This window comes from Monodelphis domestica, chromosome 4 (assembly GCF_027887165.1).
Source record: "Monodelphis domestica isolate mMonDom1 chromosome 4, mMonDom1.pri, whole genome shotgun sequence".
NCBI classification, from domain to species: Eukaryota; Metazoa; Chordata; class Mammalia; order Didelphimorphia; family Didelphidae; genus Monodelphis; species Monodelphis domestica.
In genome coordinates this window covers 349,579,206-349,604,141 of record NC_077230.1, presented here as the reverse complement: position 1 = coordinate 349,604,141, position 24,936 = coordinate 349,579,206, and the positions used below count along the sequence as shown (strand labels likewise).

Genomic DNA, 24,936 nt, shown 5'->3' with positions numbered 1-24,936 from the left:
ACTGTTCTTTCATCAGGTGTTTACTGACTGATACTAAGACCTGTTTCCCTATTGCACCCGGCATAAGGCCAAACATACAGTAGGCCTGAGGAGTGAGGGCTGATGATATTGGGCTGTTTCCTATTTGACCTTTCCCTTCCCTGGTCAGTCAGGGTTCTGTCTGCCTCTGACTAGGCCATTCCCTAGTAACACCCCTAGGTTGGCTCACGTCCTCAACCACTCACCTGGACTCTTGTGTTTTCTGACTGGTCTCCCCCCCCCCCCCCCCCCTGTTTCCAGCCTCACCAACCCACAACTTCCACAACTGCTAAGCCTCCCTAGAGCACAAGCCTGCCTCCTTGCCTCATTCACACTTAAGAGCCCTTCCTTGGCTTTCTGTTACTTCCAGACTTACCCTGGCCCCGAAAGCCTTTCATGACCCAGCTCCAGGCTGATACTTCACGCTAACATTCCTTTTTGGATGCTCCTCATTCAATCCAAATTGACTTACTTGCCATTGCCAGAACTTTGGGCATGCCCTGCCAAAGGATGATTGCTACCAACTGACTAGGGCTCAGGCTATGCAGAAGAGAGGAAACTGCCCATCTCTTCCTCAGGGCAGATCATCCTCTGCACACAATGCCCGATGAACCAGAGCCAGATGAACTCTGGAGATGGTAAAGGAACTCACAGTGCCACGACCAGTTTGTCTATGACCCTCTGACCTTAACCCACAGCATTCAAGAGACAGGATTCAGTTAACACTGGGTGGAAGTGCTGTCTTTGCTCCTCTGGGTCAGAAGTCAAGTGTCCTTCCCTGCTCCCAAAACTTACCTTCATATTTTGTTGCTGGGCCAGCTTCTTATTCAGTTCCTCCACCTAGAAAGTAGAGGGAAAGGCAGACGGGAGGAAGGAGGAGAAAAGACTTGGCTGACCCTTCCTCATTCAGATCTAGGCACCAGATTTTAAATGCTTTTCTAAGCACACAAATAGCCCAAATTCCCACCCTGGTGTAGGAGGCAATGCTACCACCCAACAATGCCCTCTTTGTACCAACAGCTGCAGATTTAAGCGCAAATATGACATGGTTCTAGGTGTCACTGCCAATTTTTCCCTCCTACAGGAGGGAAACAAGGAGAGCACAACTGTTCTCTTATGTTCCCAAACAAGATCCAGATCTATCTTCTCTTAAGCAGCCACAGACTGCAGAATTAGCTTCAAGAAATTGATATGGTGTAAAGGCAGACAGTTGGTGTGTGCTTGATGTTCACCCATCACCAACATTCCAAAATTGTGATGAGAAAATCACCTCCTCTCCCCCTATCCTAGGTCAACGAAGCTGTCCCCGCCCAAGTCAGCAAAGTCAAAGCTGAGCAGTGCACCAACTAGTTTCTGATTCTTTTCTCCCAACCTAACTGTTCTCTCTGATTCACATTTCACTAACAGCCTGGCAGGCTGCCAGGGACATTAACAGCTCAAGGTGCTCCAGACAGCACTGGTGACAGGGCTGAAGGGGATGCAGGATTGGGGAGTGGGTAAGAGAGCAGCCTAGGAAGCCCCACAAATTAGTACCATACATAGATATTACAGTACCTAAGTCACCATTCAATAAACTCAGGTAGGATGTATAGTGGGGAAAGGGAAGTAAACTGTCCCTGGGGTGCATGGCAGGGGGGAGGGGGAGGGAGACTGTCTGTTTCTCTCTCTCTGTCTCTCCTCAAATCCCCCCTCTTGTTGGTTTGGCAGGAGCAAGGAGAGTGGTCTCAGCCCTGAACTATTTCCAACAAGCAGAAGTGATGTCAGTCTGTGAAAATGAGAGGAAGCCTGCTCTGCCCTGGTCCTGGATCAGAGAGTATCTCTTGCTGGTGCTGGTGCTTTTGTGGACATCTATGGGGCCAATTTTGCCCCTTGGTATATCTAAAAGCAATGCTGTTAAAGGGTAGGAAATTGACCTTTCCCCTATCTTCTTACTCTTTGTATCCTCATCCAGTCTTTCCCCAAATTGGGCAATCTATCACAATGCTCTGGAGAAGAAGTTGTGCTTGAGGGGCTATGGCTATAAAAGGTGGAGGGTATTCCACTGCTTGTTCTTTCCTATTCAATTTTGCTCCTTTGATAGAATGTGGGAAGAACAGATGGTGAAGTCTACTAGTTTAGATAAAAGGGTTGTCTCCTGGGAGCATGGTTTGAAAAGAGTACAACAAACAGGAAAATACGAAGCTAGAGGAGGATCATGTGTCTCATTCCCACCCCACTGGCCTGATTTGGGAGAGAGAATAGGCAGGTGGAAGAGGCCTATTGAGGAAGTGCAAACCCTACAGAAAGGGACAGGGATTGAGATCAAGGCAATGGTCCCATTGCCCTGTGGGGAGGGCTTGGCAAACTCCACAGCAACCCAGACCTAGCCCTTGATTCACCAGCATGCACCCCCACCCAGTAGAGAGAGGGGAGGTCCCACCACAGTAAACAGCCTGCAGCAGAAGGGGGATGATGGTAAGCTGCAGCCAGGGTCATGCAAGACACCGCTTAAGCAGCCAGTATTTAGTGGGTCCCCCTGGCATTACCTGTTTAGTCTGTTCTCTCTGAAATGCCTCTAGTTGCTCCACCTGTATAAGGGGGAGGGAGCAATGGGACAGTAAGATTAGGGATGGGGCAAAGGGGAGGGCATGGTCCTGCTGCCAAGCTTACCCCAATTAGAGTTCAGAACTGAGGATCTAGGGTGGGCAGCAGGGGGTAAGGAAGGTCAGGGGCAGGGAGGTCTCCTGCTGATCCTGGGACATTGGTTTCCTGGTAAGGGTGGGAGGAGTCTATTCTTGAGACTCAGCCAGACGTCTAGCTGCAATTGCTCAACTAACTTCCAGACTATAGTGTTCAATGACCCAATAAACTTAAAACACAGGTTTGTCCCAGGGGAACAGGTCAATGACTTCTCCACCAACCCCTCTCATCATTCTCAGAACCATCATAGGGAAAAAGGCTGAAAATATTCCCAGATTTGTCAGGAGAAAGAAGATTCCTGAGGCTGGGACATGATTAGGGGTTGTGGTCCTCTTGAATTTTAGCAACATTTTCTTTGCTATCTAGGAAATGAGGTTAGCAGCCAATTTCTTTAATAGCCCAAGACAAGAAACAGCAGATAAAGCAAAACTGGGCAGGGCAGAGGGTGGGAGAATGTTCACTATGGACCCTGAGGGGTTGTCTTTGGGGTGACTGTGCCCCTTCTCTCATTTAACACCAGGACCATGTACATTACCTGGGCAGTGAGTTTCTGCCGCTCTTCCTGGAACCTCTGCCTCTCCTCCAGGACCTTGCTCTTGGCACTCTCATACTTGGCCGTCATGGTCTCCAGCTGCCTGGCTGTATCTAGGGCCTCCTCCCGGCTCCGAACTGCCTGGGCTTCTGCCTCAGCCCGCACTGCCTCAAGTTCCTGGGCTCGTCCAAGCTCAGCCTCCAGCTGCTGCCGCCCGTGGCTGGCCCGCTCCCCCAGGTTTCGGTTCTCCTCTGCTAGCCTGCTATGGGCCTGTTGTAGTGCACTCAGTTGGTCAGCATAGCTGGCATTCTCTGCCCTCAGCTGCTGAGCCATCTGCTCCTGCTCAGTCACTTTCTGTCGCAATGCAGTGAGGTCTCCAAGCTCTCGGCGGGCCCGAAGAAGCTCTGCCTGCAGCGCCGCCACAGCCTTCTCACCCTGCTCAAGCTCCTCTCGGTGCCGGCTCTGCAAGGTGCCCTTCTCGGCCTCTAACTGCTGGCAGAGGTGCTTGATGGGCAACAGTTCCCCAACCAGGGCCTTGGAGGTGGCAAGCTCTTGCTGCAGTGAGGACAGGGACTGCTCCTTCTGGGATAGCCTCTCACGCCAAGTCTTCAGTTCCTGTCCCAGGCCCTCTGCATGCTCAGCCTGGGAGGCCAGCTCCCTCCGGAGACCATCTGCAGCCGCTCGCTGCTTTTCAGCCTCTTCCCGGAGCGCCTCCACCTCAGAGCTCAGGGCTGCGCTGCACTCTGCCGCCCGTGTGCTGGCACTGGCAGTTTCTGTCTGAAGCAGGCGCAGGCGCTCCTCCAGCTTCTGGCTTTTCTCTGACTCAGCCAGCACTAGACGCTTCAGCTCTTTGCTTTCTCCTTCTTTCTCCAGAACCTGTAGGTTCAAGATGGACACCTCCTGCTCCAAGCTGCTGATGAGGCTGCTATTCTTCTCTGCCTCCTGCTGGGCATGGGCCACCTGGGCTTTTTGCTCCTCTTCAGCCTTGCTGTGCTCCTGAGCTGCCACTCGGAGGGCAGCTAGCTCTTGGGTGCTTTCCTCCAGCTGAGCCCGGAGGGCAGCAGTAGTGTTTTCCTGACTGGCCTGGGCCTTCCGAGAAGCCTCAAGGCGGCGCTCCAGCTCAGAGGCCTTCTCCTCCTGCTCCCGGCACCGCTGCTCCAGCTCACCCAGCTCGGCCCGCAGAGCCTCTGACTCCTGGGCGCCCGACTGTGCAGGCCCCAGAGCATCTGCTTGGGCAGCTGCCTCCTCCTGAGCCAACCTTTCTCTCAAGTCCTCAGTGGTCTTCTGCAGCTTAGTCAGTTCTGCCCGCAGGGCGGCCTCTTGCTTCTGAAGCTCTCCAAGCTGCTGTTCCTTCCCTTCTGCTCCTTCCAGGGCATGGGCCAAGGCTTCCTGCAGGGCACTGAACTCCACCCGCTGCTCACTCAGGGAGCTCTGCAGCCTTGCCTCCAGTTCTGCCTTAGCAGCCTTCTCAGTGGCCAGGTCGGCTCTGGCCTGGTCTCGTTCCACCTCTGCACGGACTCTTTCCCGCTCCCACTGGACACGCTCTTCCTCCTGGTGCCCCCGGCTCTCTGCCAGAGCACCGCGTGCTTGCTCTAGCTTTCCTGTCAGCTGCTCTGCTTCTTGCTCCTTAGCCTGCAGGGCCGCCTGGATCCTGCTTAGTTTCTGGTTCTGCTGCTCTTCCAGCTGCTTTGTGGCAGCCTCAAGCTCTTGCACCCGTTGCTGCTCTTCAGCCAGCCTCTGAGAAGAGGCTTCCTTCTCCTCATCTGCTTTCCTGACTGCAGCTGTGAGCTGATCTACCTCCTCCCGCAGCTTGCACAGGCTGTCGGCCAGATCCTGGGCCCGCTCTTCCTTCTCCTGGAGCTGCCGGAGGGCACCTGACAGGTCAGCCTCAAGCCGAGTGTATTCTTGCTGTTTAGCATCCTGGCGTTTGGTGAGAGCCTCCAGCACTGCCAATCTCTCCTGGGCAGCCTGCAGCTGCTTTTGGGTTTTCTCTTGCTCCTCATTCAGGGCCTTCAACTGTTCCTCATGCAGGGCACCACGCTGCGCCCCCTCCTTCTGGTTCTCTTCATAACGAGTACGCCAGGAAGCTGCCTCTGAGGCCAGCTGCTTGCACTTTCCCTCTGTCTCTTGCCGGGCAGCTGCCACCTTTTCCAGTTCCTGCTGCAAGGTTTCTACTTTGGAACGATGCTCTTCTCCAAGCTTCTGGAGCTGGGCCTCCAGACCCTGATGCCCAGCCTTTGCCTCCTCCAGCTGCCGCCGATCTTGGTCTCGCTGCTGCCCAAGGCTCTGCGTCTCTGCCTCCAGCTCAGAAATGCGGCGTAGTTGCCCCTCCAGGGCCTCTACAGCTTGTCGCTTCTCATCTTCCAGGATGCCCTTAGTATTCTGCAATGAATCTTCCAGGGAAAGAAGTCGTTCCTGGAGCTGGGCATTCTCCCGAGCTAGTTCTTCTCTCTCTGCTAGTTTCTGTTGTTCAGCCTTCAGCTGGTTCTCCAGTTCCTCGACCCGAGTCTGAAGGCTTTCTGCCAATTTAGCTTCTGCTTTGTGCTCCTCTTGCCAGGTCCTCAGTTCAACTACACACGTGCTAAGCTCCTCCACCTTCTGGCTCAGTATGGTCTTCTCCTGCTCAGCCTTTGCAGCACAAGACTGGGCACTGTTACAGGCATCCTTGGTAGCTTGGAGCTGCTGTTGCAGAGCTCCCAACTCCACAGCTTTCGTTTTCTCCAACTCCTTCAACTGTTTCAGGGCTGCATCCCTCTCTTGCTGGGCCTCCTGGTACTTCTCCATAGCTGCTGCCAGCTGTTGGTCCTTGGTCTGGCTGGTCACCTTCCAATCCTGGACCAGTCCCTCCAGCCTTCCCTCCTCTTGCTTTAGCTTGTTGCTCAGTTGCTCCACCTGGCGCTGGAGGCCTTGGGAAGCCAGCTCTTGTTGTTGAAGGGTCTCAGTCAGTTGTGCTTGTTCCTTTTCAGTCTGCTGCTTGAGGTCAGCCAGATCATGGTCCTGCTGCTGGAGGGTGGCATGGAGGGTGGCCACCTGAGCAGTCAGCTGGGCTTCCTGAGTCTGAGCCTTCTGCTCCAGCTGCTGCTTCTCTTCCTTAAAGCGGTCCTGCTCAGCTTGCATCTCTAATTTCCACTGATTCCGTTCATCCTCCAGTTGCTTTATTGTGGCTTGAAGCTCAGCATCCTTTGCAGCAAAGTTGGCTACTTCTTGTTTCAGGGCTTCCAGCTAAGCAAGGAGAAACACACATTAGATGCTGGCTACACACCTGTAGCCCAAAGGAATGGAAATACAGGAAAATAGGTGATATCTTATTATTTAACATCTTGTGTTTATTTATAAACAAACAAAAAACTGGGTCTCCCAATCTCTTCTAGGCTGGAAGTTGCAGGGTCTACAAGATGGGCTTGATCTCACCCTAAGTGATGCAAGAAACTATAACCCTTTCTGACTCTAGCCTTGTAGGATCTTCCCATTCTTTAGGCAGCCTGGTATCCATCCCCCTCTCCCAATCCCCAGGGGTCACACCAAATGAAGAATGAACTTGGTACAGACACCTCATTGGCTTAGCTTGTTGCAGCTCAGAGTTCTTGAACTCAAGGGACCCTCACACCTCAGTGATTATATGGGTGGGTGAGTCTCCCCAGCTGGGAGGTTAAAAAGCACTTTACATTTTATCTTTCTTAAGCCTCAGAACAATGTGTATGTAGCAAGCAAAGAAGGGAATATTTATCCCAATTTTGTTTATTTATTTTAAAACTCTTACATTAGAATCAATACTGTGTACTGGTTCCAAGGCATAGTAAGAACTGGCAATAGAAGTTAACTGACTTGTCCAGGGTCACACAGCTAGGATGAGGCCAAATTTGAACCCAGGACCTCCCGCATGAATCTCAATCTACTGAGCCACCTAGCTGCCTCCCCGTCCCCCCCCCAAACCTATTTTAATGATGGAAAAAACAGGTTCAGAGAAATGAACTAATTCATCCAAAAATTCACTTTAAATAAACTGTAGACTTCAGGTTCCCCCTTGGGTTTTCTGAATCGAGGTCCAGTATTTCATTTTCTCTATACCATGCCACTACTACATATGATCTTTGCAGAAGCTGTCTTATAGAGATAGTCTATAGGAACATATGTTGAGTGAAACCATTAACAAAAGCAATAACTGAGATTTGAAGCATTGTTCATTGTCCATCTATAGGTTGCCTTTCTGGGAACTAAGGAAACAAAACAACTGAATTGTCCTTTCCCAACAACTACACTGCTAAAACCTTAGGGTCGAGGGGATGAGCCTAGAATATAGAGCCTTGTCTTGATGCCTGATCAGCCACGTCACCATCTCTCTACCTGCAAGATGTCGCCCAACACCTCTCCCTTCTCTTGAGATGGATTCTTCCCAACCTGTGCCAGCTGCTCCTCCAACTGTGATATTTTTCCCTGGAGGATCTCATTCTTCTCTTCAAGGCATTTCTAGGAAACAAACAAGATACCAAAATGAAGAGGTAGCTTAGTTAGGGGCCACAAGGCTGTCCCCTGAGACTCTTAGGACCCTTAGCCTTGCACCTAAACAGTCCAAGCTCAATCATGTAAATCTGCTAATACAACAGACTTACTAACAATATTCAGCTGATAAACCTGGGAGAAAAGTCCTTAGAAAGCTAGAACTAGGGTCAGCCCAACCAACTTCTCCTATTTAAAGGCTTTGTTACTCTATGATATTGTATTTCTGCAAAAGCCTTGTTCACTGCCTGCCCTCCTCCTCAAGCTGCTCTCCCCCTCCCCCCCAACCTGCCATTTCTTCTGCATGAAAGAAGCTCATTAAGCCCAGGTCCTTTATTCTTTTTGGATCTTACCTATAGAAATAATTTTGATCTTGGTTTAAAACTAAAAGGAAAATTGAAGGGCCCAGAAAGGAGCAACGGGTAAATTCAACTGGGGATATGCTGGATTCTTATCATATGCCTGAGAAAAGATCTTGGCCAAGTTCTCAGTCCTCACTTCTCAGGGAAGTGTTATCACTTTGGAGATATTACCTTGTCTTGCAGGGTGGTGCCAAGTTCTGTCTCCAGGTGAACCTGTTTCTCCCTCCATTCCTTTGTGGAGCTATTATGTTCTTCTGTCAGATCATTGAGAGCCTCCTGTAGCTGCAGCAGATGGCTTGCAAAATCCCGAAGCTGACAAAGAAAGAGAACTTTCCAAATCACTTAGGACCTAGTAGACAAGCTATCTTTCCTTCTAGTCCATCAGGAACAGAACATATCCACTTATACCCAGGCCAAGGAAAGGAGATAGCTACTACAAATCACATCGCTGATGTTGTATCTAGACAAGATACAAGTTACTTTATGTCCCTATCTGTCCTATTCTAGAAGCATCACAGATATCAGCTGCCTCATGGAAAGTCATGACACCCCACTAACATAGTACAACACTCAAAAAGCCACACACCTTGAAAGAAAGGTCCCCATTCTCCTCAGAGAGCTGGTCAATCTTGCGCTCCATCTGGCCCTTCTCAGTCTTCAAGTCCTGGCACTGTTTCAAGGCTTCATGAAACCGTACAATCAGACTAGAAGAGGAGGAGAAATGTAAAAGAGAACTGCTCATCCTCCAGACCTGCCAAACCATAGCCCAGGGCAAGCTGGATGTGACTAGAGGATGGGATCAAAGGAAGGTGATTACCTACCTCTCATTCTTGTCACGTAATTCTTCCAGCTCTTTAGATTCCAGGGGTCCTGTGGCCTGCTTCTCATTTAGGAGAGCCAAGCGATCAATACGCTGCTGCATCGTGGAAATCTGTGTGTCTGTCAGGATGGGAGGAGATAAGGAGAGATGCTCAGAAGCAGGAACACTAGGGGGGCAGTTTTCAGTAGCATGGGAGGGTGTATTGGGGGATGGGCAACTGTGGGAGTGACCCAAGGGGTATTTAGTCTAAGGTCCAACTGAAGATGGGGAAATGATGGATGAGGAGAATGGGCAGGAAGAGGGGCCCTCCCAGGAAACCAACCTCACCACTCTCTGAACTGGGCTACTTTCAATCTGGTGGACACTAGAAACCAAAGTCACGGGACCGACCTCCAAAAAGTCAAAGCCCCGTGGCTCACCTGCCCTCTTCTCTGCACGAACCCAGAGAGCTGGGGACAGCCGAGGGGAGGAGATGGCCTGATTGTGGGGAGAGATGAAGAGGATGCTGAGGGGACGTTTCCCAGGTAAGTCCAGTACTCCCTCGAGGAAGGGACCCAATGGAGAACCCCTCCACAAGGGGAGGAGATGGCAGGTGGCTATCTGCTTGCCTAAATACTCACCCTTCTCAGCCAGTAGTTGGCAGCTTTTGGCTAACTCCAGCTCCAACTCATCTCGGCTAGCCCGCTCATCTGCCAGCTGTTTCTTCAACCGTCTCATTTGGAACTGGGGGGTCTGAAGGATATCACCCATGGGAGAAGCAGGAGACCCTGACAAGAAGCTGAGGAAGATGTCCCAGGAACCCCAAATCAGAACATCAGGTGTCAAGGCTGAAGGAGTCACCCACATCCCAGGAAAGGCAGAGATAAAGTATATCAACTGCCAGATGACTGGCACCTAGGTGCTGTTCTTGGAATCATGGTGAGACAAATCTCATTTGCTGCTTATTTTCTTTGTAGGACAGGAAGATGATTACCATACAGGTTTTAATGAGGAGAAGAACGCTGCAAATCAATTAAATTTCTAGGAAAAAAAGGTTTACCTATGGGCCTTCAACCATTCAGTTTTTTTCCCAACATAGCCCTACACTCATTTCCCTATCTGAAGTTAAGTAAAATAAAGAGGATTACATTACACTGCCTACTGAGCCCCAAAATTTCCTATTACAGTCCAAAGAAAAGAGGATTGAAGCAGAAAATAGCTCAACTTCTGGGCTGCAAAGATCTCGTGAGGGGTTATATGTGAAAAGAACATGCCCCAGAACTCACTTGTTTAGACCTGATGAGGAGGCAATCTTCTGCAGTTCCAAGAATCGAACTTCCTTCCTGGTTTGTTGGGTACGCATTGGGGAAAGCTCATCAGAGCTGGTGCTAGGACTACTGGAAAGGAGAGGAGCTGAGTGGGGAGGGAACAAAGTTCATGAGAAGCTAGATTTGGTCCAAACAACAACCTATTTGTGACTTGTCAAAGGAGAACATTAACCAATCCACCAAACATGAAAAAGAAAGCCACCTAGGGTTTTGCCATAAAGGAGAATAGAGTTTGTTCAAGCAAGGTGACTGATCTCAATTTCTTAGATACTAAGATGTGAACTGATTGTATGTAATAGGAGTGTATCCCCTGGGGCAGGACCAATGGAGGTAATGAACTGGATACTAGGGACATACTTCAATGATGAGACAATCAACTGAAAACTAGTTAAATTGCTGCTAAGACAAAGAAGCAAAAAAGTCTTAAGCAGTGGGAATTACACAGATATCTTTCTAATACTCTAAGGAAACAGCAGAAACACAGACTGACAAGATCCTCATTCATGCCTATAGCAAGCTCTGGACCCTCTCAGGACTGTAGCTCAAAAGTCCACTCACCTTTCTGAAGGAAACTCTCTAAGTTGTCATTCAGACTGAACCCATCTTCATGGTCCAACACAAATTTAAGGATGGCAGCCAACTCCGACTGGGCAAGAGACAAAGATGGGACAGAAAGAGAATGCATACCCAGGGTGTGGAGAATAGCAATGAGGCTGTGGCTACTCAAACTTTTTTCTTTCATCTATTTCCCTGTTGAAGATAGTCACAGGTTGCCTGGGACTCAGTTTACTTCAATCTCTTCTTTCTGATGGGATTTCTCTTCTGTATAGCAATTTCAGGGAAACCGTAGCCATGCTTCACTTCACTTTCAAGTCTATGATCTCTCCTCCTTCCCTCACAGCCTCCAGGCCAACTTTTGACACCAATTACATACTGTTTCCTTATATCCTCCCCACCTCCAGTTATGGAACCATGCTACACTAAACTATGTTATTGTTCCTGGATGGGATGAGTCAGTGGACTGCCTTGGGACCCCATTCACCATCTCTATAAAATTTTGGACCAACGTGCTCCTTTCGATACTACTTGGCCTTGTGTGTTGCCCCCTCCTTAGAATGAAAGTTCCTTGAGGGCAAGAACTACTTTAGTTTTTGTGTTTGTATCCCCAGTGTTTTAGCACAGTAGTTGGCACACAGTAAACATTTTTATGAGTATTTTTTCATTCATTTATTCCTTCTTACAAAGGAATCCAGGGAAAAAATTAAGCAGGTTTCTTTGAACTTCTTTTGCTTTTCTCTAACAACAACAACAATTCATATGTGATATCCCAGAGGGCAGGTGGCTACAGAGTGGGAAATGGGGGTAGAAATCAGAAAAAACAAAACATTTTAATTGTGATATAAAGAATGGATAGGCAGGAATTCAACAAGCAGATGGATAGGCATAGAGAAAAGTGTAAACAAAGGCACTGAGGACAAGGAAGGAGCAAAGTTGCATTTGGAGGGATGGAAAGTACATAAGCTCAATTAAGCAGAAGATTTATGGGAAATAAAGTGGTAAGACTAGAAGTAACCATCTAGTTCATGGCTCTATGATTGGTCATGTCAGAGACTTTTTTTTGGGAACCATGTCCATTGACTCTGCCATGAAATGACCAACAGTATGAGAGAAAAGGAATGGCAACAACTGTCCCAGACAACAGAGTAATCCTCCTGGAAAGCAGGTTTAGATACAAGATGAGGAGCACTAAAGAGCCAAAGGACCTAAATATCAGGCTAGCATTGGGGGAGGAGAAACAGGGGCTTACCTGGATTTTGTAGTCAAATTGGTTCCAATCCCTCAAACTTTTGGAACTCATGGTGGAATGGTATAAGAGTAACATGATCACCTAGAATCAGTTATGAAGACAAGTTCTCAATCACCCTTTCTCTTCCCCAATGCTCTCAACTTGGGACTACATATCTATTTTTATACTGCATCTATACCAAGACTCAATGGTATCATCTGTGTGCCTGCCTCCCCTACTGTAACTAAAGTATATAGAACCCTTGAGGGTAAGGGTCTTGTTTGTTCTATATTCCTCAGCCATCATTTATGTGATGGACCAACAGGGCACTCGTGAGTGAACAAACACTGGTTGAGCCCCTACAATAGGGAAGATCCTATGTTAGCAATTATCACATATCCACATACCTCCAGGTCAAAGGCTATGAGTAAGAGGTCTGAGGCATGCTGCACAGAACCATATGATGCCCCACTTAGCACACATGCTTATCTCCTCCTTCCAGAAGAAAAGCAAAAGAAGTTGAGAGGCCAAATGAAAATAAATAGTCTTAAGTTAAAACAGGAAGGTAACACTGCCTTAATTCTTTAGCAAAGTCCACTTGCTGGCTCCTTCCTTCTCCTGTTCCTCAGATGCCCCTGGGATATCCAGGACCTGTCCCTGAGATAAGTTAACATAATTCCCAGAGCTGGAAGGAGTCTTTTCAGATCAAGTGGGAAGGCAGATGAGGCTATGTCTACACCAAACTTTCTTTTCCTTCCTTGTCTAAATGGAGTAAATTAGTCAAGACAGGTAGATGTTTAGGCTTTGCTTATTTTTAAGACTAAAAGTCAAAAAGATCCTGTCCTGATTCAGTCCCCCCTCCCCCAGATTTGTTCATCACTAATTACCTTGGCCAACTCCAACTCCTCCCCATCTTCTAGCTTCTGCACAGACACTAGGCTCTCTGAGGAGGACCGATGTTTGCAGTTTTCTACAATGACAAAAAAAAGGCAGAAAAAAGGCACAAGTGAGTACACCTAAAATTTTCCTATTGAATATGATAGCCAGAATCAAAGGAAACTTCTGTGCTTTGGGCACACATGAAAAAAATTTCCCCTTGTGTATTATGGACTACCAGAAGCTTTGAGTCATTACTATTATGTATGTGACATTGAAAACTCCCTGTAACAGAGAGTAAAATTAAAAGCATGTGCACTTGAAATAACAGTATGTACTACTATGGAATTTTAAGTTTTGCAAAGCGTTTTCCTCACAATCTTGTGAGGTAGTTAGTACAAATATTACTACAGATGAGGAAATTTGGGCTCATAGAAGAATCAAGGTCACAAAACTAATAAAGGTCAGAATTAAGCCTTGATCCCACATCTTTTAACCCCAATACCAAGTGTCCTAGTTCATATTTAATAAAAAAGTAATATCCTAAAGTGTTCTTCTCTGTTCTACCCCTGTGTAATATGTGAGCATGTTTTTTTTATCTTAGGTAGCTGCCTATTATGCTTGACTTTTTTTAATTGACTCTAAATATGGTATACATGAAAGTCATTCACCAATCAATACATACTAGCTGACAGATTGGTAAATAGAATTCCAGCAATACTTATGTCTCTCTGTGACAAGGAAATCACTTTAAAAGACTGATATATATTAATTTAAGGTCGCCAAGGAATTCAGCTATGTAATTCCTAAATGAAAACTCAAGTCAGCAGTCAACCTTTTATGGAGTTTAATTACAACAGGAGGAAGAAAGGAATTAGAGATAGAGAGAGAGAAAAGGGAGAGAAGGGAATAGGGCTTAAATACCCCTTCTGTTTAGGCTGGGCCAAAAGGCCCAAGCCCTTAGATAGCTGGGCAAAGAAAAGAGATCAGTCCCTATTACTCACGTGACCAAAATGGAGAAACAGTCTCAGAGGCCCCCACCTTCAGCTTCCTTCAGAGCAAGCTTCTCAGAGCACACTCCAACCACTCAGACAAACTCCTCAATCCCACCTTGAGTCTTCAGACCCCTCTCTCTTTAAGGAAACCATCCAAGTTCCCTCCCCTCAGTTCTCACATCTACCAATCACTCTCCATCAATTTCCCTGTGCCAATGGAGGCTCTAGCTTAACCCAGGACCGCCCAGAGGTCTCTGGCTTTGCACATGTCTGTTGAAGGTCATATTTCAAATAATTAAATCTTTGATCCTTTGCTACAGCCCTTCCTAAATCCTGTTAACCTGAGTAGGGTAGAGATTGGAATAATTAAATTTTGATCTAGGCTGCAGCCCTTACTCAATCCTGTTAGGACTGAGTAGGGTGGAGATTGATTCCAAGTATCTCCATTGTATCAATTCTAAAATCAATCATGACTCAAAGAAATTCCTGTTCTATGCTTAAGCATAGGTCAAAGTCCTTTCCATTGTTCAGCAAAAGGTTTCTGTCCTAAAGTAATCTTAAGAAGGGAGGAGGAGGAACCTCCCATGCCAATGGGGTTCACATTCCAATAGACTATCAGTAAGAAATTTTCCAAGTATGAAATTTCCCAATGGTGAAATTTCCAACATTTATAAGTCTAAGGAATTTTAAGGTTTACATCTCTCAAAACAATGACAGCCCCCCCCCCTTTTTTAACTTATACTTAATTAGTTAATTTAGAATATTTTTCCATGACCTGAATTCCCTTCTTGAGTTTGCAGGGTTAGCTAAGGAAGATAGCTGACTTGGAGAAGAGGAGGAAGAGAAAGAGGAGAGGAGGATGATAATGCTACTCTGACTTGGAATAGTTCTACCTAGTCATTCCTCCCTGCTATAAAAAACAAAACAAAACATAAGAATCTGCGGTGAGACATAAAAGGTAATTAAAAAAAAGTTATGAATTCTGTATCAATGCAAGATTCTAGAAAGAACTTAAGACCAAACTTCACACCTCAAAACTCCCTTTAGGTTATCATCCATCTCTTCCTCCTTTTATTTCATACCTAAGGATGAAGTCTTTCTCTCTTCGCTGAGGCCAACCTTTCCTCCTAGGCCCCTGATTTGATTCCCTCCTATCTTTTCCAGGAGCTTGTTCTATCAATCATGTCCTCTTTCTTTTTTTTTTTTTTAACTTGAACCCTTGCCTATCTAATAGTTCTGGCCATGCTGCATATAAACATACAGAAGTCTACCATTCTTAAAAAAGAAAAGTCATTTGACCCTTCTATGCTCTCTAAAGCTACATCCTATATCTTCTTTCCCTTTTCACTGCCCAAGTCCTTGAAATAAATGTTTGCATTCCCTGCTTTCTTCTCCATTTCTTCATCAATAGCTAGCATTTATTACCACTTACTCCTCAACAATCACTTACAGACTGATTTCTGGGAGCAGGGTTTTCTCTTCAAGGTTACCAAAAAAATCTCTTCACTTACTAAATCAAATGACCTTTTTCAATTCCCATCCTATTCATGTCCTCTTCACAACTTGAACCCACTACCTTCTCTCCTTCTGTAGATTTATTCCTCCTCTCTTTGCTTTAGTGGCAATATTTTCTCCTGCCTTTTGGATTGCTTCTTCATGATCTCCTTTGCTGGGTCATCATCCATCTCCTGTTGTCTCAAGAGTGGATGCCTTCTAAAAATCTGGACATTCTTCCCTTCTATATTCTCTTCTTAGATTATCATGCCAGTTCTCATGGGTTCAATTATAACTTTAAACAGATGACTCCCTAATCTACTTATTTTGCTTTAATATTTTTTCTTTAATATATAGTCTTTAATTTTCAACTGTGAGCTAGATAATGCCTAAGAGATTCCATTAGCATCTGAAACTTTATCATGTCCAAAAAACCCCCCATCATCTTCTCAAATCTATCTCTACTACAAACATTTGCAACCATCTCACATCTATTGCCTTTTCAACATGGATATGGTTACCAATCTAGCTAAAGCCTTTATCTTCTCTCTGCTACAATAACGCATTCCTTAGGTCTTTCTGCTTAAGAGCCTTTCCATACCAAATCATTCTTACCAAAGCTGACAAATCATCTTCTGAAAACACAAGTATGACCCTAATCCCTCTTCTGTTAAAAAAACATGAGTGGCCCATTATCACTAGGATAAAGTATCAATTCCTGGGCCTGACACTGAAGCCCCTTCACAGTCTGGCCTTATTCATACTAGTCACATTCCAGTCAAGCAGGAACAGTAGCTGCTCTTGATGCTTCACACTCTATCTTCCATTCCTTTGCTAGGAAAGCACTTTCCTTTGTGCCCACCTCTCCAAATCTTCTGCTCCCTTCAAAGCCTTTCTCAGGGGTTATATTCTCTGATATCCTCCAGCTGCTAGTGTACTCCTTTTCAAATGAATACTTGTGGTGTTTCTTTAGTAGAATGTCCTGATCATGGGTGTTCTGAAGGAGTGTAGAGACTGTTTGGTTATTGTCTTTCTGCCTCCAGGATCTACAAGAACATCCTTGCACATAGTAGGCATTTAATAAATGCTTACATTTAGTTAATAAATCCAGTGGTTAAAATGAACTGACTAAAGCCAGTAAAGACAATGTGGTATAATAGAAAGTGCTCTGGCCCAAGAATCACAAATCCTGGGTTGGAGTCATAGTTCCACAATTCATTGGCCTATGACACCAGGGCAAGTTAGATAATATCTTTGAGCCAGTTTCCTCAGCTATAAAATTGGAATTACAATATTGAATGACCTTCCTAATAGGGTTATTGGGAAGAATACTCTTTGAACCTTAAAAGTACTCAAAATGGAAATTATCTTGATGTTTTTACTTTTTCAAAACATTTTATTTGTTCCAGTTCATCTTCTCCAACAACACAGTAAAGAAAGGAAGGCAGATACCCTCCTTTTTAGAGGTGAAGAAAGTGACATTCAAGAGGCAAAATGGGAGGGATATGCTTGGTTACTTTCTTGGACACAACTGTGGATTCTTCACAGTTGTGTCCAAGAAAGTACCAAGAGATACCAGTCTTTCATTGCTTTGCTCAGGGATGGGGGAAGGAAAACCCTGTATAGTGTGACATTCGCTCTCATACATCTGTATATCCTAGTAGAGATGTTTCTAAGTCTTGAGGGACAGCTATGGAATCATAGCCAACTCTCTCCCACTTATTCCTTTCATTTAAAAAAGGTTTTTGAAGTCTTCTCCTCTCTCCAAGGAACCCTGTGACCTCCCCCCCTTCTGGCTCCCCAATCCCCAAAGGGTAAGAAAATGAAAACTCCTTCTCCAACAAGAGAGGAAAGATACTCACTCTGCAGAAAGTTGGCGATGAAGTTGAGTCTGTCCAGCAGAGGCTGCTCCAGGATCTGCTGCCCCTCTTCAGTGCCATGGCTAGAAATAGAAGAAGCATTAAGACAAAAGTGCTTAGGTAACTTTTCCATTCTATCCCCAAATGTCCATTCCCCCAGTCCTGGCCTGCCCGAGTCCCACAGAGAGGCCAGTCCTGTACTTGTTTCTGGGAGAGAGAATAAGAAGCAATTCACCTAACATTCACATCATTTTTACCTTTCTCAATTAATGTTTACTGAGGAAAGAAAGATGAGGGATGAACTAGTGAGTTCTCCATCACTGAAGTTCTTCAAGGAGAGGCTGGATAGTCACGCTTTAAAGATGTTATAGTCAAAGTGCTGTTAGAGCTAAGCTAGACTCTCTAAGGTTACTTTCAGATATGTCTTTTTTTTTTTAAACCCTTACCTTCTGCATTAGAATCAATACTAGGAGAAACAGTTGGATGGTTCAATGAATTGAGAGCCAGATCTAGCAACAAGAAGTCCTGGGTTCAAATATGGCCACAGACACTTGCTGTGTGACTCTGGGCAAGTCACTTAACCCCTAAGGCCTAGCCCTTATTGCTCTTCTGCCTTAGAACCAATACACAGTAATGATTCTATGACAGAAGGGTTTAAAAAAAATCAATACTAAGTATCAGTTCGAAAGCAGAAGAATGGTAAGAACTAGGCAACTGGAATTAAGTAACTTGCCCAGGGTCACATAACTAGTAAGTGTCTGAGGGAATCCACTGAGCCACCTAGCTGCAACCAAATATAAGTCTTTAAGAGACATTTTTATGATCTGGGGAAGGCAGAGACCAGATGTACATAGTCTATCTCCCAATATGTGGAAGCTCAGTGGAGTATTAGATCTACTTAAGTCACTTTCTGCTCATAGGTCTTCAGTGGCTCACTACTAACTAATGTGAAAGTCTTCTGGTTGGTATTCAGGGAGCTGTATAACTTGGCACCACCCTACCTTTCCAGTCTTATCTCATATTAGTTGCTCTTAAATCTGGTTTAAATGGGCAATTTTCTGCTTTCTCAAACACTTGTACATTCATTTTGAATGTCTTTTGTCCTCCTTTTTACCTAAATTTCGTATCCATCTTTTAGAATACAATTCAAGTATCACCTATTCCAGGAAGCTTTTGTCAAAACCCTTCAGTCAATAAAAGTCTTTGCCTTTTGGATTTGTGTTCTTGTGCATTTAGGATTATTAACCATGTAATATTGTTTATTATGACTATCTATGTTGGTTTCTTTTTCAGCTACTAAATGTCTAAGAGATACTTCATCAAAATCTTATAATTCCCCTAACCCTCAATTTGAGTGGGAAGCTGGACCAATGATTCTTGAAGTTATAGAAGAAAGGATAGGACACTAGAAGTCCTGGACATAGCCAATGACAACACTGAAAGGGGGCTGATGGAGTCAGGAGACTTGACCAAGAACTGAAAATAACTGAACAGAGAAGAAAGGCTCTGGAAAGTCAGGGAAAAGTTCTGCCACTGAACAAGGCTGAAGGCAAACAGAACTTGTGACAAGCCCATGGAGTTAGATATTTTCCCCAGAATTTGGGTATGAGCACAACTATTTTCCCACTGTCTCTCACTGGTTTTGTAGACTGTACAAAACAGGGAACAAAGCCAACCAAGACAACAAGGAAGGCAGCAGGGGGAGCTCTTATATCAGAGTAAAAACAAACAGCTTTGCTGATCACAACAGATAAAGATGTTTAGCTTTAAAATTCAACAAGATCCTTTCTGCTTGTTCCACCTTAAAGACTTTTATGCTTATATGTTTTCTCTGCTCCAAACTAGAATGTCTTCCTCTTCCATCTTACTGACCATCCTTCAAGGTCTAGTTCAAAACCCACTTCTTCCAGAAAGCCTCTGTACAATAGTCCAAGTCATATTTCTTGTCTCTGAACTACTGTGTCACAATCAGAGCCACAAAGTTTTGCACTTAGAACATTCTGTGTTTGGTATACTTTACTATAAGTTCCTGGCAGGCAGAGATCATGTGTCTTTGTATTCTTATCATGCTTTTAGCACAATGCTCAAGGCATCCTTACTGGCTGACTTTAAATCTCTGATTCTATAAGCTCAGAGAGTATGAAGTCAAACCCACCTCCCTCCTCTTTCTCATTTTCCCTCTTTCATTCCTAATTCTTACCTCTGAGGTCAAACAAAATAACTCTCATCCAAGTTGCAAATATATGCCCATCAGAATGCTTGTCGCCAGGAATCATGGCTCTCTTAAATTTCTAATCTTTTCTAGACTAATAGATATCTAGACTGATAGATAATAATATTTCCAGGTCCTTTAATCCTTGCACAGTCTTAATGCTCTGTAACCTCACCACTTTGTCCTCTTCTAAAGAACCTACAATAAATATGTCTTCAAAATTGGATATGACACTCTAGATGTATAAACAAGACAGAGGAGAGATGGGGACTAAGTCTAATTTCAAATTGCTTGCAGAACTGTTGGGCCAATTCACAAGTCCATCAATAGTTTAACAGTGTGTTTGTCTTTCCCCAACCCCTCCAATACTGACCTATTATTATTTTGACAAACTTGCCAATTTTCTGGGTTTGAAGTAAAATCTCAAAAATGGTTTTGATTTGCACTAAAAATCAATGATATGGAAAAATATTTCATATAGTTGTTTACAGTTTGGAATCTTCATTTTAAAATTGTTCATCTCTTTTGAGGACATCAATTTGGGAAGGCTATGGTTATATATTTGTGTTAGTTCCTATATACTTGTGAATATCAGATGCTAGTAAAAGATATTTGATGCAAAGATTTTATTGATGCAAAATATTTTCCATTTTCATTTAATGAAATGATCTAGGATCTCCTTTAGGTTTTGTTTAAGAATTCTCTACAGATATACTTTTTAAAAAAGTATATCTACTTTTAACTTATTTTGTATCCATATGGCAAAAGATGTTGGTCTGAACAAGATTTCTGATAAACTTCCAGGAATAGCATTTGCAAAGTGGAAAACACAGGATAATTAACCCTTTGCCAACTAGCCTTTTAAAGCACCTAGGCACTCCTGAATTTAGAATCAAAGGACCTGGGATTGAATCCAATCTCTGCTACATATTATCTGTATGACCTTTTAGGCCATTCACTTCCCCCCAACACCTTAAGTTTCCTTATGCAAAAAAATAGGTGGAGGAAGGGCAGGGGATGGAATAGATCAGTGTTGTCCAACACAATTAGAAATGGAGGCCAATACATTGTGCATAAGAATCCCTGTGGGCCATATGTTGATTTAAAAAACCATGTGTTAATATTAGCTATGTTTTAGCCCAAAGGCCGAGTGTTTAACACCTTTGGACAAGAGGATCTCTCTCTTCTCACATTCAATCTCACTACAACTAAGTTCAATGAAGTGTGTGGTTGATGTGTATCTTAGACTACCTTCTTCCTAGTCAGCTCACAGAAATCATCAAGAATTATCATTTGCTGTCCTATCCTCAAGGGTCAAGCATTTTAATGCCTTTTCTCCAGATTAAGACTTTTATATATATTGGAAGACATTGAGCCAATTTCAACCCTCAAATGTTTTTACTTATGCTAAAGTTCTTAGTTCCTTTACCTAATTCTTGCACGAAGCAATCTATACTCTTCTAATCACCTATGTATGGACAACCAATGCCTAGAATTAGCCAATGCTTGGACCAGTCACTGGAGAAGGAGGACCTGTTGGGCACTGTGTTCCATTTTTATGTAGTCCCCAGCCTAGGAGCCCCATGCTTCCCTTAAAGTCACTTGGGATGGGAATGGTTCCTACTCACATGCGGTTGATGATCTGGATAAAGATGTTGCAGTCTTGGAGCTCTAGCACTGATGTCACAGGTTCAGCAATCTGTAGGCTGTTCACCTGCAAGATAGAGAATAGCCAGATAAAGCAGGAGTCATTTGAAATTAACAAGGTGTCTCAAAGACCTCAGGCTTTGGGGTCAGGTCAATATTTGCACCATTCTACTGACTACTGGGGCTGTGTGAGCAGAGAGATGAGAACAGACATGTGATATTGTGAAGCAAGAATCAAAAAGACTTGTAAATGGCTGGATATGAGTTGGGGGATAGGGTGAAGATCATCAAGATCATACCATATTTAGATTGGTGAAGGCTGGTGATTTTTAAGTTGCAGAATAGAAGACTTAGAGAAAACATGATAATGATTTTCAAGTATCTGACGGGCTATTAAAAAATTAGACTTTTCCTGTGTAATAAAGATGTAAGCTGAGGGAAACTTTTACTTGTTGAAATGGAGAGGTAAACAGAGGGGAAACTGTTTCTTCAGCAATGACTGTTGTTTTCTGGCTGTGACTAGAGAGGGCTGCCTATAGGGACCTGAGGCTGCTTATATGTAATGGAGGGAAAACAGAAATGCTGAGGGATGCCACCACACACGGATACTGGTACACAGGGGAACTACTTATAAAGAAATGCCCTGGGGTTTACTCTGGGGTTTGCCTATTGATCCTTACTGATCGCTGATGGATCAATCTATTTCCTAACCCCCTTCCTCCCTTAAAGAACCTCTCCCTTTTGCCTCCCTCACCTCCCAAATCTTCTTGAAGCTTTTGCTTCTTCCCTCCCTCCTGAGTAAACTATAAAGATACTCCAGTTGCTTTTTCAGTCAAGGGGTTTATTGGGATAATAGGATGGGAAACTGAAAAAAAAAAAAAGTGTCTTCCAGGAAGAGACAAAGTCCCCCCCCCCCCCCCCCCCCCCCCCCCGGTCAGCTTAAACTGTCACCAACCAGGGACATTCTGTTGGAATCTTCTCTTGCATCTTGGTCCACAAGTCCTGCAAAACCTCTCTCTCTTCATTTCTAAGAGCTACACAAAAGTGGAATGGACTTTCTTAAGAGGTATTGAGTTTCCCCTTCATTAGAAGTCTTCAAACCAAGGTAGACCATTTATTTGGGAATGATAGAGAGGAGATTGCATCAAGAATAGGTAGGAATAGATGGCTTCTGAGGTCCCTCCCACCCTTTCAACTCTGAGGAGAAAAAAATTTCTGTATATGTTTAGCATATACAATAGGATAATATATTTAGAGGCGCTCAGAGGTCATCTAGCCAAACCCTTATTTTTAATAGCTTTATTTTTGAACTTCTTATTGACATTTTCTGCAATTTAGTGACCTTCCATTTCTGAATATTTTCTTGCCCTTTTCCTGTCCAACAGAATAGAGATGAAAAAGGAGTTCTACAAAATGAAGCAAAATATGAAGTGTCATACATTTCTACAGTCAAAATCCCTCATCTCTGCAAAGAGGTAAGTACATTTTTTTCAACTTTTCTCTAGTCATTATAATTACAAAGAGTTCACAGTTTAAAAGGTTATTCTTTTCATTTACACTGTTGTCAGAAACTTCTTGGTTTAGGGACTTCCAGGCTAAAATGGCCACAGAGTAAAAGCAAGGGACTTGTTCTCCTCACCACCTACCAATATAAAGCACCTCAAAAGGACAAAGGTCAAAATCACACAAGTGAAGGGGCTCATCACTCCTCCATAGGATGCAGTCTTGAAGGTAGGCAGGGTTTGGGCATTTCCACACTATAAGGGGGTAAAGGTGCTCCTACCAAAGTGCAAGCTTATCACCCCTTCCCCACTCTACCTAAGGTGCTAGAGTTGAGAGTGAGCACAGTTCTTGGGAGACTGAGGACCCCACAAACTTACCCCAGAGAGCAATGAGACTTGGGACCCCAGGAGGCAGAGGAACACAGAGATTGGGCATGGAGATAGGGCAGAGAGAGGTTATGCAAAACAGATGCAGCTGAGACTGAAAAATAGCCTTGGGCAAAAAAAAACCTCTCCATAGTTCCATAGAGAGAGAGCCTGCCCTCCTCACTCAGATTTCTGACTGGGAAGGGAAGAACGAACTAGTACAGAAATGGCCACCAATACCCAGGAATTACAATTTGCAACTACCAAAAACAAACAAACAAACAAACAAACAAACAAGAAAACAACCTTGACCCTCAATGATTTCTATAGAGAAAAATCCCAGACTACATAGGAGACAGCATAGGACGACAAACAAGCAAACATATCCAAACCTTCCAAAAATAATGGAAATTGGTGAAAAGCTCTGGAGAAGCTCAGATTTGAGATGATGAATGAAATGTGAGAAAGACAGAAGAAACTTGGCAAGAAAAGTGGGAAATAGTCAAAAAAGAATCTCCCACTTTGAAAAAGCCTAGAAATCAAATGAAATGCTAAACAAACTGAAGACCAGAAATGATCTAGAAGTCATGAAAAGCAGGATAGACCAAACTGAAAAGAAAAATCAAAAGATCATAGCTGAAAAACAGTCTTTAAAGACTAGAATTGGGTAAGTAGAAGCTAATGATCTCACAATACAGCAAAAATTAAAAAAGAAAAGTCAAAAGAATGACAAATTAGTAGGAAACATGAAATATCTCATTGAGAAGATGGTTGACTTGGAAAACATGTCCAGGAAAGACAATTTGAGAATCATAGGCCTACTAGAAAACCTGGAAATAAAGAGAAACCATCCAAGAAAACTGCACTGATATTCTTGAACAAGAGAGCAAAATAAACATTGAAAAAGTCCATAAATCACCCTGTACGTTAAATTCTCTAAAGTCAACTCCCAGGAATGTAACTGCCAAATTCAAGAATTTCCAAGCTAAGGAGAAAATTCACGAACTCAAAAACAATTCAGATATCAAGGAGCACCAATCAGGATTACACAGGATCTGGCAGCCTCCACACTAAAGCACCTCAAAGCTTGGAATATGATATTCAGAAAGACAAGAGAATTGGACCTACAACCAAGTATCGCCTACCCATCAAAACTGATTATAAACTACTGGGAGCCAGGGAAAAGTATTGCATTTAACAAAATTGAAGATTTTCAAGTTTATTTGTAAAGAAAAGACCAGAACTAAATGGAAAATTGGATGTCCAAATACAAAACTCAAGAGAAACATGAAAAGGTAAATAAGAAAGAGAGGGAAATTTTTTTTTTCTTTTAAGGGTTTTAGTAAGGTCAAGGGAAATAATGAGAAAAAATGTGAAGGATGTACTATAAAGCAGTGGTCATCAAAACAATATGGCACTGGCTAAGAAAGACAGAAGGCAGGATCAGTGGAAAAGGCTTTGGGTAAATGACCTCAGCAAGCAAGTATTCAATAAACCCAAAGAACCCAAATTTTAGTACAAGAACTCACTATTTGATAAAAGCTGTCGGGAAAATTAGAAAACAGAATAGAAGAGATTAAGTTTAGATCAACATCTCACACCCTGCACCAAGATAAATTCAGAATGGGTGAATGACTTAAATATAAAGAAGGAAACTATAAGTAAATTAGGTGAACATAGAATAGTTTACCTGTCAGATCTATGGGAAAGGAAAGAGTTTAAGACCAAGCAAGAGATAAGAGAATTACAAAAAGTAAAATAACCAATTTTGATTAAATTTAAAAGGTTTTGTACAAACAAAACCAATGCAACCAAAATGAGAAGGGAAGCAACAAATTGGGGGGGAACCTCTATAACAAAAACCTCTGACAAAGGTCTAATTACTCAAATCTATAAGGAACTAAATCAATTGTACAAAAAAAAATCAAAACATTCCCCAATTGATCAGATGGGCAAGGGACATGAATAGGCAATTTTCAGATAA

General features: G+C 43.9%; 1 protein-coding gene across 10 annotated transcripts in view; it reads right to left on the bottom strand.

Annotated features, from left to right (window-relative positions):
* The window catches only part of NUMA1 (nuclear mitotic apparatus protein 1), a 106,555-nt gene that overhangs the window by 11,606 nt on the left and 70,013 nt on the right, over positions 1 to 24,936 (bottom strand). For 8 of the 10 annotated variants that reach the window (XM_007491052.2, XM_056795046.1, XM_007491051.3 and 5 more), the window contains 14 exons: positions 21,066 to 21,151; positions 17,229 to 17,308; positions 12,889 to 12,971; positions 12,023 to 12,103; positions 10,774 to 10,861; positions 10,174 to 10,300; positions 9,529 to 9,686; positions 8,910 to 9,027; positions 8,675 to 8,792; positions 8,260 to 8,400; positions 7,574 to 7,696; positions 3,233 to 6,451; positions 2,544 to 2,585; positions 814 to 858 (listed from right to left, as the gene is read on the bottom strand). In XM_007491052.2, coding sequence (XP_007491114.2) covers positions 814 to 858; positions 2,544 to 2,585; positions 3,233 to 6,451; positions 7,574 to 7,696; positions 8,260 to 8,400; positions 8,675 to 8,792; positions 8,910 to 9,027; positions 9,529 to 9,686; positions 10,174 to 10,300; positions 10,774 to 10,861; positions 12,023 to 12,103; positions 12,889 to 12,971; positions 17,229 to 17,308; positions 21,066 to 21,151 — 4,509 coding nt within the window. Of the gene's footprint in view, positions 1 to 813; positions 859 to 2,543; positions 2,586 to 3,232; positions 6,452 to 7,573; positions 7,697 to 8,259; positions 8,401 to 8,674; positions 8,793 to 8,909; positions 9,028 to 9,327; positions 9,386 to 9,528; positions 9,687 to 10,173; positions 10,301 to 10,773; positions 10,862 to 12,022; positions 12,104 to 12,888; positions 12,972 to 17,228; positions 17,309 to 21,065; positions 21,152 to 24,936 lie in introns of those variants that run through there. The other 2 variants (XM_007491049.2, XM_056795048.1) reach the window with 2 other exon arrangements.